Source organism: Panulirus ornatus, chromosome 12, assembly GCF_036320965.1.
Source record: "Panulirus ornatus isolate Po-2019 chromosome 12, ASM3632096v1, whole genome shotgun sequence".
Classification (NCBI taxonomy): domain Eukaryota; kingdom Metazoa; phylum Arthropoda; class Malacostraca; order Decapoda; family Palinuridae; genus Panulirus; species Panulirus ornatus.
In genome coordinates this window covers 63,473,970-63,488,716 of record NC_092235.1, presented here as the reverse complement: position 1 = coordinate 63,488,716, position 14,747 = coordinate 63,473,970, and the positions used below count along the sequence as shown (strand labels likewise).

The 14,747-nt window shown below is 42.5% G+C and overlaps 1 protein-coding gene across 1 annotated transcript; it reads left to right on the top strand.

Moving 5' to 3' along the window:
* The first annotated feature begins 735 nt into the window (after window positions 1-735).
* Window positions 736-2,065, top strand: LOC139752131 (uncharacterized). The gene is made up of 2 exons (XM_071668051.1): window positions 736-848; window positions 1,437-2,065. The coding sequence occupies exons 1-2, from the start codon at window positions 837-839 to the stop codon at window positions 1,779-1,781; spliced, it is 357 nt and encodes a 118-aa protein (XP_071524152.1). The 5' UTR covers window positions 736-836; the 3' UTR covers window positions 1,782-2,065.
* The last annotated feature ends 12,682 nt before the right edge of the window (window positions 2,066-14,747 follow it).

Here is a 14,747-nt window from a genome sequence, read left to right as displayed (position 1 = left end):
GAGAGAATGAGTGAGGAAAGATTGACCAAGAGGATATATGTGTCGGAGGTGGAGGGAACGAGGAGAAGAGGGAGACCAAATTGGAGGTGGAAAGATGGAGTGAAAAAGATTTTGTGTGATCGGGGCCTGAACATGCAGGAGGGTGAAAGGAAGGCAAGGAATAGAGTGAATTGGAGCGATGTGGTATACAGGGGTTGACGTGCTGTCAGTGGATTGAATCAAGGCATGTGAAGCGTCTGGGGTAAACCATGGAAAGCTGTGTAGGTATGTATATTTGCGTGTGTGGGTGTGTGTATGTACATGTGTATGGGGGGGGGGGTTGGGCCATTTCTTTCGTCTGTTTCCTTGCGCTACCTCGCAAACGCGGGAGACAGCGACAAATTATAAAAAAAAAAAAAAAAAAAAAAAAAAAAATATATATATATATATATATATAGATATACATATATATATATATATATATATATATATATATATATATATATATATATATATATATATATATATATATATATATATATATATATATATATATATATATATATATATATATATATAGATATATATAGATAGCTAGATAGATAGATAGATAAGACAGATAGATTGACATCTGTCATGACTTTCCCATGTTCCCTTCCTCCTGATCGTCACGTCGTGTGGTGGGAATGGCAGCGGACATGCCTACGCCCACTCTGGGTCCCTGTGACTCCATGCAGCCCAAGGTCCAGGTGACCACAAGGACGCCCGGTCCCTACCCCATATATAAGCCAGGCTGGGACCACATTCTGGTAGTATTCAGCCATCTTCAGGCTAACAGGTAGCATCTCCGAGGCATCATGCGCTTCCTGGTAAGTGAACGCTGTCCTGACGAAGTGTTGTCTTTGTGCTGCTGGAAGGGAAGAAGGGTCTTTCATCAGTGTTGACCATCAGATGACTCTGGGTGTCCGCCTGAGACCCATGTTTGCTTTGGTATCTTAAATTGGAATGATCATTCCTGCCTTGCTTGGCTGTTAGGTATTGTTAACAGTTAACGGATAGTTCTATATACCTATTCACTAAAAGTATTTTTTTTTGACTGGATAGGTAACTGGATATTTCACATTTCATGCAACGAGAGCTTAAAAAAAGAAACTTGATTTTAAATGTTATAAAAACACTTATATATGTCAGTTGCGTGTGTGTGTCTATGTTTGTGTTTGTGTGTTTGTGATTACTCTTTGCATGTTCCAAAGTACCCGCTCCCCCATCTACCGTCCATCCCCGAGAGTGTAGAGCAACTGCCGGGATTCGAACCCATGCGAGTTTAAACCCTCGGCTGGCCCGTGAGAATTCGTAGTCAGTAACGCTAACCACGGTGTGTGTGTGTGTGTGTGTGTGTGTGTGTGTGTGTGTGTGTGTGTGTGTAGACGCAGTGTAATGACAATATTCTGTTACAGGTGTTCGTGTGTGTATTTTTCGCCTCTGCGCTCGCCAAAGAATATCTCTACGGGACGGCAGAGCTGCAGGCTGCCCGCGATGCATTCTTCGAAGAGTACAAACGCCTGGCCAAACTAGCGGAGCTGGCCCCTGATATCTTCCTCATCTACGACGATCCTAAGGACTCTGACGCTTCCCACACTTACTCCTTCTCCACCAACCTAGGCAAGGAACACCGGTTCAAGCCCGTCCCTAAGGTCGAGGTCCCACAGGCCCCAACGGCCGCCCCTGACGCGAGCCCCGCCCTCGAAGTGACCGAGGTGGGCCCTCAAGAGGAGCCTGTGACTGCGGCCGTCGACGTGTAGATACAGGATACTGAAAACCTGGCCACTGGCAAGGCCACCTCCTACCTCCGTCTCTCCACTCCGAGTGATGGATTACGTTGGCAAGCCTGAGGGTTGACGCGGCAGGCATGAAATGCCAGTATATATATATAAAAAAAACAACACAGTGATCATGTATGGCACGCAAGGGAAACTGTGCTATGATGATCCTCTCTCTTTCTGTCTCTCTCTCGCTCTTCTCTCTTTCTCTTTCAAAAAAAGAGAAAAAAACTTTGTAAAATATCAGACATTACTGTTTGTTACAACTGGGTTTTTCTTTTGTCCTTAATCTTGATCAGACTGTCAAAGTGCTAGATCTAGTAAAGTAAGACAGGAACGCGAATAATACGTTAATGGCATGCTTCTGTGAGACATCCAAAGTCTACGATGCTATTGAAAATGGAAGAAAATGAATACCACTTGCTTAAGTATCGGAAGGGTTAGTGACAGATACGTAGGTACCTTTGTCCCTGGTACTTGTGTTGTCTTTCTGCCTCACCCACAATGGTTCTGCTGGCTCTCTCTATACGAACGTAACTGTCTTCCATCTCATACATGACACTCGATAACACGTAAACTCACATTTACATCCCACTCTCACCCAAAGTGGTTTCAGTCAGTCCTAACCCCTCCACCAACACAATATACACTGACCCCACACAACATATCCTACAAGGTTGTTATCAATCAGAGCTGCCCTCCCTCCGACACCGTGCTAGTGGCAATAGAAATCAACAAAGCATTCGTCACTGTCTCTCAACCACCCTCTACAACAATGACAAAAAGGTAGTCGGCCAATTTCATAACTCGGCCTCCATCCCAGAGCTATTCACAATATCTTCAACTCCACAACAAACTCTACAAAGGAATTCCCAAGGATAAGTTCTTTCTCCAGCTCTCTTCAATCCCTTCCTACACGACCACTCCTTACATCTATCAAACCACAATATGAAGGTCCTCTCATAAGCAGACGACCTCAACAATCAAACAACCTGATGACCCCCCATTAAACAAGCAGCACTACAAATTACACAACTGGAACAATGGCTCACCAAAAGCATAGAACGATCTACATCTCCACAGAAACCTTCAATCGCTCTTTTCACCCCAGAGAGAGAGAGAGAGAGAGAGAGAGAGAGAGAGAGAGAGAGAGAGAGAGAGAGAGAGAGAGAGAGAGAGAGAGAGAGAGAGGTGGACAGATGTAGTGACTTGCGCTACTTCAGAGGAAGAGACCCAAGGGATAGCTACGAATTGGATGGAGATGGTGTGTGAATGGAGAGACGCCCGCCTCAGCTGACGAATCAACATAACGTGTAAAGGGAAACAAAAACAAGGATCACTTTGTGAGAAGTGTGGGAATCTTTATGGCTCTGGGCTGTGGACGTGGACGACAGATTCGAAGAGGTTAGGTACTCTTCCAACCTATGGTACTGGAGATGATGTAAAGATGGTGGATAGATAGATATAAACAGAGAAATGAATACAGGATTCAATCACAAACGAAGGTTTACTACGATACTTCACTTGAAAAAAAGGAATTACTATGATTATTATAGGTCAACTATAGAATCAATCATATGTCTTTCAATTACCGCCTGGCAGGGCAAGCTAATCAGTAAATAAAGATAAGCTTGAGAAAATGGTTAAGAATGCTAGGATATTGGGTGCAAACAGTAAAACATTAAATATGGTGTATCAGGAATGTGCAATGAGACAGGTGATCATGGACGACGCAAACCATCATCCTATACACCAATACTATGCATTTTCAAGGTCAGGAAGAAGACTGTCTCTAACTATACAGCGCGCCGATAGATTCAGGAAATCATTCGTACTCAAAAAGCATTCTACTGTTTAACCATCTAAAGACGCTGCAACTCCTTTGTGATATAGCTTTTGAGCGCAATAGATGATTCTTTATGTGATATTCTCTGCGGTTCCTTTGTCTGATATTGTATCCTTTTCATTACATAATTCTTATACTTTTTAATCTTTGAATTGAGCCTCTAGCCATAAAGAATTCCACTTCGTATCATGTATACAATTCAAGAATAAAGACATCTTATCTCAAGAAATAATTGAGCAGAGTTACGGTTACTCTTACGAGAATCTATGACTGAAATCTCAATATTTTGAAGGTTACCCACACAATAAGTTCAGATCCTATGTTACTGAAGTGTTGATGCCGTTTAGTTCTGGTCGAACCTATCTAACCCCGCTTTGGGATTCGAAGTAATCTCGTGTCAGCTTCACGTTTATCGTCTACAGAATCCTATCGTACATTCTTTAACGGTTTCAGAAACTAAAGGAAAACGATCTGAGCGCTGCCTTTGCATAGAAAACGCATTGATTAATAAGGTTACTCACTTACGTAAGTCAACTGTCTATGTTTGGTTGGTCTGCTTGGCTTCAGGCCATGTTCATTAAGGCTGTCAAGGTCGAGTGAATAATCAACACACGAAAATTCTGGAACACCTTCAGGTGTTAGATGTAGATCTAAGACCACATACAACCTCATTATGTATACTTGGATATTAGATTGTTACGATGGGCAAATCTCTGTGGATTTTCAGCCCTTTTGAATACGAAGGTAGTGGATTTAACTATAGCCAGTGTCCAAAGGGAGATCTTTATAAATGATGCAATAACAAAGGATCCAATAGAATAGCTTGTGTTGTTTAGTCGGGGATTAGCAACATAGCTAGTTTGATTGTCTTCCTGTTTAGGGTAAAGATAAATAACAGAGCTACCATCCCACCAGCCTGCCGTTGAGGATATCGAAGTGGTGGCACATACACAGATAAACAATCACTCATCTGCTAAGGAAATCTTAATGTGGTGAATGTCAGGCGTGATTGATCAGTCCTTGGGATGTGTGCATGACATGTGGGCGAACGATCATAAGGGAGGAGCTCAGGACCACCAGGTTGGGAGTGGTGCGGTGCTACCAGCAACAAACAGGAGAGTAACTACGGCGTCATCAGTGACAGGTTTACTCAAACCAGAGCAAAGACAGGGGCAGGGGGGTACAACAGGCCTTACCTGTTCACACTACATTCATGATCAAAAAGACTGTGTCACCCTCACGTGGCGAGGACGAGGAAAAACTTGGTGGAGGCATTGACAAATATTTGTTCAGTTTTGTATCTGTGACGTTTGCTTTGGTTATTATCAAGTCAACTGTCGTGAGTGAGGAGGGACAGTGTTTTATCAAGGTCACCGTCGAGGAACCTTCGACAAGGCCGAGGATAATGCTTTCGTGTTTTGTGATACGCATTGCAAACTTGACACCTGTATCATGAGGGTGTTGTGTGTATGAACGGCGTGAAATGCGGACACGCTCACTGCGCAGGAGCAATAATAAAACTCCGCAATGTTCGAGCTGCATGCCTGAGCCTGCAGACCTTGAGATGGGTTTTGAAGGTGAGTTTTTTTATTATGTGAGGTGGGTAGAGTTACTAGGTAAGCTTGTGGAGGGAGATGGTGAAATGGGTCAGTGGATGGGTTTGTGTACTGGCTGCTGTTGATTTCGGCGCTGCGACAATCTTCAGTTACCATCAGTCATCATTCTTCAATATATATTAAAACTACATATGATTAGTAACAGGCGAGAGTCGTACCGCCATATCGACCCACACCACCAGAAAACCTGATTACCTTACGGCACGTTAGCTGTAGGAGGTGGGTGGGGAGGGATCACGATTGACGTTTACGTAAGGAAAAGACAGCGAGGATGACGAAGATGTGGAGTGGAGGGAAGACCTGTTGCCGACTGAGTACAGCTTTAGAGCATCAAAGGACAGCGGAAAACAGGAGCACCGGAAACGAGGGTAAAGCGCGGAATGGAGGAAAAGCAGGGAAACGAGCGATGCGGAAGGCTTGGAGAGGAAAGGGAGAGCTAGAAGTGAGGACAACCAGGGGAGGGATTGTTCTCGTCGCGATGGCAGAAGGTAGTGAGGAAGGTCGTTGTGGACGGGAGGCATCACTGTGTATCATAGTGGGTGGGAGGCACCACCCATACCACCGTGCATCACACTGGACGGGAGGCAACACCCTGTATTATTACCTAGCCGATTCTACCAAACCCCCAGGACTACACCACCACACAATCCTCTGCCACCTAACCTTCTATATCCCAGCCTTCCACCACCAGTCTCTACCACACTGTTGTCTTCCATCACACACCTCTCCTATCCTTTCTCCAGCAATTACTTGATCACTCCAGGTCATATTTCCCATCCACATTGCTCTCTTGTCCTAATCCCAAAACTTCTCTCCCACCTACACTACCACACAACCTCTCCAATTCCTTCTTCCATAAAGCAATACACATCTTCCCCAGCGAACACCCAGCCCGTCCAGTCCGGCCCGCTCCACACCCCTTCTGTCCTTCACCACATACATAGTCTGCCCATCTCCACATACCTTCACAACAAACGCTTCCTCCCTTACTCTTCTTCACCACACCCCTACTCCCCACTCCAGCATATCCATCCTTTGAAGTTCACTTAATATCACTCTTGTCCACTGTAATGTACACTTATCTTGTCCATTGTACTACATATCTCTCGTGTCCACTGTACCACATATCTCTCGTGTCACTGTACCATACATCCCTCTTGTTCAGTCTACATTTCTCCTGTCCTCTGTACCACGCACTTTTACTGTCCACTGCAACACACTCATCCCATGCCGACTGCACCACACACCTTTCCTGTCCACCGTATCACACCCTCACTTGTCAGTAAACCCTCTTCACTTCTTTCAACCATACTCGTCCTATTACCAAACCTCTCTCTTTCCTTATCAATATTTACTCGATCAACCACCCTCAAGCATTTTGTTTCCACTTCATTCACCCTCTTTTTTATATACTCATCCATAAGCCATGCATTGTACGATATAACGTCGTTGGGGCTACTATAACCTTTAAACATACATTCATTAACTGATTTTGGAAGAGTGTGTGAAAGGAGGAAGTTAAGAATAAATGCGAATAAAAGCAAGGTAATTTATGATAGTTAAAATGATTCACTTTTAGTGTTTTCCCGTACTGTTATGTGCTATGTACTATGTTTTTTCCGAGTATGTTTCTTTTTCATATTTTGTTTGCGTTTTACATGTCATATCCATGTATTGTGACGTAGTCTTTTCTCTTTTTTTTTTTATAGATTCTTATTGATGCCTCTTTGAAGGCGAAAGCTTAATTGAAATAGAATGCATAACTTTGGACAACTGGTGTTTGAGCACCCACCAAAAGGAAGAAGAACACTAAGAAAATTAGAGAACATAAGAAAGAAGATTATTAACTCTAAATATGCTGTTGTATTCAATTCTATGAGCATTAGAGAAAACCTGCTCCCATATATATATATTTATATTGTTTGTGTGTTATATTCCAACATTATCCAATTTCTCCCTGAGTCCTCCTGTATTATCAACCGCTGTTTCAAGATGATTTCTCTTCCCCTTGAGCTTCTACTGAAATTACTCCAACATGATACCCAAACATTTGAACTTGCTTCATTTTCTTCTTCGTCCAGCGCAACACATATTATCACCATGATCACCCACGTGGGAAGATATCCTATGCAGGTCTGACAGTATGCGTACCACACGTTCGTTAATCCCCTAAAGTACCTAGGGTAATAACGACTGTATTGTCATTCTCAGGCCGTCGGGGTAAATGCCAGTGGGCAGGGTGGGGTTCTGGCGCCACGCCAGGTCTGGCCAACACTAGCCCCGTACTCCGCCACCCTTCGTCAGGCAGATTCACCCGCCCTGGACAACACGTAACCTTGACTCTCCTCCCCCCCCCCATCTCGGCCTCCCTTCCCTTCCTGCCACGCCCTGCCCCTCACTCTCCCTAGCACTGCCCTGTTTTCAAGGTTAACGGGGGCCCTCTGCAACGACCCGCCCTTTTTTACCCGTTCCCAAACCCATCCTCAATCATGCCTTAGGGGAGGGGAGCAGTCTGGAGGGAAGGGGTGTGAAAATGAAGGCTGAATGTTGAGGTTAAATCAGTGGGTTGGGGAGGCGAAGAGGTGGGATGTATATGGAATGAAACACACAGTATATGATGGAGAACAGGCGGATAGTATGATTGGAAATAATGCCTAGGCCTGACGGGCACCCAGTGAGCTGGGTTCGAGGAACGTCTGTCTCTCTGCTGGATTTTGTAATGTCCATTCTAAAGCAAAGGTTGGCCAGAATTGCCGTCATTGTGTTACTGAGGTTTTTCTTCATTAACTCTCTAATCCTGACCAGCGATTCATCATACGCATCAATCCACCACTATGATGAAACCATAGAAAACTGAAAAAGAGCTATTTCAAAAGAGTCTTCCATTAATCTATAATGATCTATGTACCACTATAATAAAGTCCTGGTGATACCCAAAACCTCTTTCCAGAGGCCCTCTTCAGCGTAGGGCTACGCTTCTTCCAGTAGCAGGGAAATATGGATCCTTTGGAGTAGGATAAAGCCTCTCCCAAGACAACGAATCACTGGCAGTTTAACCTCAAACAGGAATCGTCCGGGAACACCCTAAAAATGTTGTAAACATGTGCACAAAACACGACTGTCTAATCACTACGCTAATTGGATTTTCTCCCGCCAGCTCTTCATTCTTTGATTATGTTGTGTCCTCTGAGCCACAGGTCGAACCCCACAGGGCAATGGAATGTAAGATAATTGAATCCTTTATGATGGGAACCCTTCCTCAGCCATAGGATTGTCCACATAGTCGAAGATGAGAGGCACACGAGTTTCTATTACTTTGTACGTCAGATGATATGGCCTCTCTCTTGATCTCCTCCTCTTAACCTCTGATTCTGTTTTTTACTTTTTTCAATATCTGTTATCAGTTTCTCGTCTTACGGCCACTGTTGACACATTATTTCTTCCCTTTACTTTCCTCCTGTGGATCGACTTACAACTGGTTGTTTAGCGTGCCTTATCCATGCCTGAATTCATTTTCTTTTTTATTAGGAAATCAAATTTACAAAAAGGAATTGCCTGGCTTGGCCGCGTGTGCTGTACAACAGAGTTAGCTTAGCTAGGACAGACGGGTTGGTCTGCTTTGCTTGGCTGTGGCTGCTGGATAACAGAGTTAGCTTAGCCACGATCAACTGGCTGATCTAAACATCCTTGCCTTAGCATATCGTCCTCTGTTTCCCATGTTCGTACAGTGTTATGGGTCTTCAAATGTCCTCGTCAGTCTTTTAGGAATAACGGTTGGCTGTCTCACAGGTCAAAAAAAAAACAATATTTATTTTCTTTTCTTTTAGTTTACTGAACCTGGAAACACTTCCTCTCAGTCGATCTGAACTCTTAAGGTTTTCACGTCCTCACTGATACTTTACTGCTCAACTGCCACACTGGAATGACATATCTTTTGTTTCCAATACTAACACTTACTTTTTATTGTCCCCCCCCCTCAAAAAATAAATTCTTTCCTGATAAATCATCATGTGTGTGTTTGTTTATGTTTGTGTGTATATATATGAGTCTGCTGTCAGTTTGTATTATGTGTGTGTGTGTGTGTGTGTGTGTGTGTGTGTGTGTGATTGTATGAATGTTTATGTGTATGTAATGTGTCTGTGTACGTGCTCGTACAGTCACCTGTGATTACTATTTGTGACGACTATTTTTTTGTGTTACCAGGAGAACGCTTTACACTCTTGTTGCCTCACCTCTTAACCTTGTATATATGTACCATGTCTTTACTCCTACACACACACACACACACACACACACATTCATATATATATATATATATATATATATATATATATATATATATATATATATATATATATATATATATATATATATATATATATATATATATATATATATGTATATATATATATATATATATATATATATATATATATATATATATATATATATATATATATATATATATATATATATATTTATATATATATATATATTTGTATGTGTGTGTGTGTGTGTGTGTGTGTGTGTGTGTGTGTGTGTGATAACGGTAAAATCAATACGAATTATTAGTTCACTGAATCAGCTGCAGGAAAAGGCTAGATCGTTATAAAGAGAATGTTCACGCCCATAGACTGAGAGACTATGGAAAAGGGAGGGTGTTACTCTGAACACGATTGTGAAGGTGAAAGTTGCTATACAGTCAGTCTTCTTACTGGTGATGATGCTCACTGGTTGGGATGGGGTTTGTTTTTATGGTGGTCCCTACCAGCTCGCATGGGTTGTACCGAACTGCAACCTGGGGACGGTGGATCTCAGGCGGTGTGAGGTGACGTTGGCGAGGATGGTACGGTAGTTTTCCCACAGAGCCGTCGGATTGCAATGTGTGTGTGTGTGAGTGTGTGTGTGTGTGTGTATGTGTGTGTGTGTGTGTGTGTGGTTTTCTCTGGGTAAATGTGTGTATGTGTGTATATGTGTGTGTGTCTATGTTCTCGTTTATGCATGTTGTGGTCGTGTGTGTGTGTATCTAGGTGTACATATTCGTGGTACTGGTGATCGCGTATGTCTATGTGTTTGTTGGAGCGAGCATTCAAACGTATGTACATTATAAAAAAAAAAAAACACGGATAGATTTTGTTCTAAACAGCTGAAAGTGAATCCCATATATGGCTGATATACAGATACACCCGTCTAGTAAACGCTGGGCGACGACACACACACACGCTGGGAAATGAACCTGGAGGACACAACATTCGAAAGTCGACTGGCCTCATCCCTAGGACCAAACTCAGCCAGCGAGTTGTGGGAGATCTGTAGCGGGCGCCATACAAGGAGTCTGGCCTTGGCTTGCTACCATCCCAGCATTCCTACGCGTCTCCCACCTCCTGCAACCCGTCCTTGTGATCTACCTCCTGAAACCCGTCCTTGTTTTAATTGCGTAGGTAGACAGTGAACTGGGGAAGGTATCACTGCTATGTAGGGATGATAGTGATGATGATGTTGATGATAGTGATGATGTTAGCAAGGATGATATGAAAATGATAACAATGCTGGCAATGGTTGTGATAATGATGAGGATGATGATGATGATGGTGGTGGTGGTAATGTTTGTAGTCATGATGTTGCTGGTGGTATGGATGTAGACGACGATGATGATGGTGATGGCATTGGTAATGAGGATGTTACTGGTGTGCTGGTGAGCGATGATGGTAGTGATGAAGTCGATAAGCAGAACGTGAGATGTGTTGCAATAATCTTAGCGGAATCTTAATCCTTGTTTTCCATAGCGTAAACTGAACTGAAAACTGTTATATTCTATACCACCTTTTTCTTTTTTTATCATATATGATAATTACCTCAATTCAGCTCTTAGATATATAGCAGTGCATGCATATTTTGATGATGAGCTACTGACATGAATTTCAACGACCGATGTCCTTATACAATAAGTACTCCTTAACAGCTTATGTAACAGTAATGTAGGGTGAACCATTCCATGCAAGCTCAGGAGACACCAGCAACCATGATTCGTCCACGGGGAAATGAAACACGATAAGCTCCCGAGTGCATTTTCATGTAATAATCTCATCATCAGGGCAGATACACGAAAAACATATAACAATCAGTTGATATACAACACATCAAACTTGTATATCTTCCTTTCACTATTGTTTCATGGTCCAACGTGGATCCATCACGAAACACAGATTATCACACAATTCAGATGTTCTTAACTATTCATGAAATTACCAGCCACATATCCAGCGATGTTACTGTTCATCCAAAACATATATATATATATATATATATATATATATATATATATATATATATATATATATATATATATATATATATATATATATATATATATATATATATATGCCTGTTTATAAACTCTTGTATATCTCCTCAAATCCCCAATGAAATATATGAATGAAAACGTTGATGAAGCCCCAGAGATGATTTGCATATGTGGTAACGGAATCAAAAAGTAATTTTGTGTTCCACCTCTACGTGCGAATTATTAGGTATTATAAATATACTGTAAGGGATGACGTCGGCTGGCAGACGCACCGAAGGTGTCAGGTGTGCTTACGTGTTGCTTACTTACATAACACAGTACACCATATTCAGCGAGATGAAGATCAAGATATACCAAGATAATTCATAAGAAGACAGCTGGGCAATCCTATAAAAACACACACAAATGTATGACTGACTATTTCAAGGATAACCCGGTGAGTATCTCATCCGATGCATTGGATAGGGAATGTCAGTTTACACGAAGGAGATATGAAGAGAAAGGAAGAATGGTAATACTTCAGTGTCTATAGATTGAGTGTGAACGAATGTCGGCCTTTTGTTTGTCTGTTTTCCCTGGCGCTACCTCGCTGAAGCGGAGGTCATCGATGCTGTTTCCTGTGAGGCGGGGTAGCGACAGGAATGGATGAAGGCAAGCAAGTATGAATATACACATGTGTATACATGTATATGTCTGTGTATGTGTATGTATATGGATGTATATGTTGATATGTATATGTATGTATATGAGTATGTATGGGCGTTTATGCACACATATGCGTATATGAGTGGATGGGCCATTCTTCGTCTTTTTCCAGGCTCTACCTCACTGACGCGTGAAACAGCGATTAAGTATAATCTATATGTATATATATCTCCTTTCATACTATTCGCCATATCCCGCGTTAGCGAGGTAGCGTTAAGAACAGAGGACTGTTGTTCTGGGCACAACACATCGATGTGGCTAGTCTGGCATGGCTCTGCAGGTGCTGGAGGTAAGCAAATATAGTGCGGTGAAAATATATGGCTTGGCGTAGGTGAGGGATAGGCTTGGATACAGTGCGGATTATGATTCATTAAAATCTATTGGAACTGTTGGTGTAATGACGACATTTCCGGGTATCAAGTGAATTTAAGTGAGAGCGAAGGTCGGATGGACGGCGTCTACCTCAATAAACGAACGGGCCTCCCCCGCCCCTCACATGCTGGTGGTATGAGCGTGTCAACAAGACCGTTAAAAGCAGCCAGACACTGCCAGAGATCTAGGGTACATTTGGGACATTTGCGTTCGTCGTTCCTTGTTGGTGGAGCACACACGAGGTACACCCATGTAGGATGATGATGCCCTTGAAGAGCACTCTCATCCGCTGCATCACTTATATGACTGGCAGGTGGCTCCCTCCTCCGCCAGCCTAGTACGATGTAAGCTTGAGTTTAGTAACAGTATATGGGCGTAGGAAGATCTGAACATCTGATACCAATATGGGAGTGGTATATGGCCAGTTATCGTTACTATGCTTTGTAATGGGCATGTAGCACACAACGGCCGTAGAAGCAGAAGGTGCGGGCGGATTAATGGGATGGAGAGAAATATATAGATCTAAACGTCTGGGGTTGAGACAGACTATAGAGTGTGACGATGTTGCTGGGGCAGAGTTCAGGTTGCAAGCCTAGTATTGTGGCAGATGAGGTGAGCGGTTGTGGGACACAGACCACGGAGGTGTGCTGCAGAAGAGCACATGTAACGGTATGAACCATATCTGACGAGGGTCACGACCAGGCGGTGTGGAGCTCCACATAAGTAAAGATAATTTTGATATACTATGTTGCCGCCTCCCCTGAGGCGCCAACACTCAACAGTTTTATCAGCATTCAAGGCCAGGAATACTTGATTCAGAAAATGTGTTCTGTGGTCAAGACGCTCGACAAGATCTTGGTGTAATAAAGTTAGAAGCTTGTAAGCCGAGGGAAATGGGGCAAATCCATTCTATTCTCGCAAGGACTGGCCTCTGGCCTGTCCTACTTGAATGTTAGATCCTTTTTGATGAACACACACTCCACCGTGGTACCCATTCCGATCGCGTTTGTGAATGATGTATCTTAGGAACGTGACTTAAGGGTCGCTAACTGAGTGATCGAGCCACGTCTTATGTGCCATCAATTACCGCCACCTTCGTCTTGTTTGTGATCAGTTTCATCTCGTCATGCTTTGAGGAATAGGCTAGGAACGTTGACGTAGAGAAAGTGTGGATCCCTTTTTCTTGGAAATGCTTAAGATGATCTGGATTAGATGGATCGGCATGGGTGTCCGTACCTGTGGCATGGTTCCTATCTAGGTCAGAAATGATGGTTGTTGTGGATATTATCAGCTTGTGGTTGATCCAGGTCATAATCCAGTTCATCAACTACAAAGACATATTCCAGGACATATTTGTTACACACAAAGGGGCTGGATCTTCTTATGACAGCTTTCTCATACGTCGATGTAAGAATGTCACAAATTAAGAGTTTTTTCTCTGTGATTTATGAATTCATATAACTGAAAGGATGAATGACGTGAAAGAATGAAAAGAAATGACTTCCGTAGAATGTGTTCACACACTCTACAGTTCTACATTCAGATCACATACGTTTTCTCCGTAATCCTTATACAGAAAATGGTACTAATATCAAGAGACAGTATGGTGCAACTACATTATTTTCTTTCCCTCTGGTAGATTGATACACGGACAGATACATGTATAGAAAGAAATCTATGTAAACAGATACGAATGGATACTGAAACAGAGAGAGATACATGATTTACCAGGGGTCCTTATGCACGCTTTCAAGTAAGTGGCCAAATTCAGATGACAAATACTGCCAAACAATAGTTCAAACTTCACCCAGTGACAACAAAACTTAAAAAAAGAACATTGTTTTACTGATAAGCCATCCGGCTCTCTTATTCTTCCTTAATATCTTTCCTGATTTTTAAATTCGTACATTTATTCATTTTCCTTATCTTTCAATTAGTTTCCAAAGGGCAAATACTTTTTCTTTTAACATCTATCACCCAAAAGAGCCATAAGGACCTTACACCGTTTAAGGTACAGGATGTAGGGACAGAAATGGTTCATTACAAGCTGCATAGCCAGCTAATTACGAATGATATAGAAATGAGCTGCTTACTTGCTTAGTTAT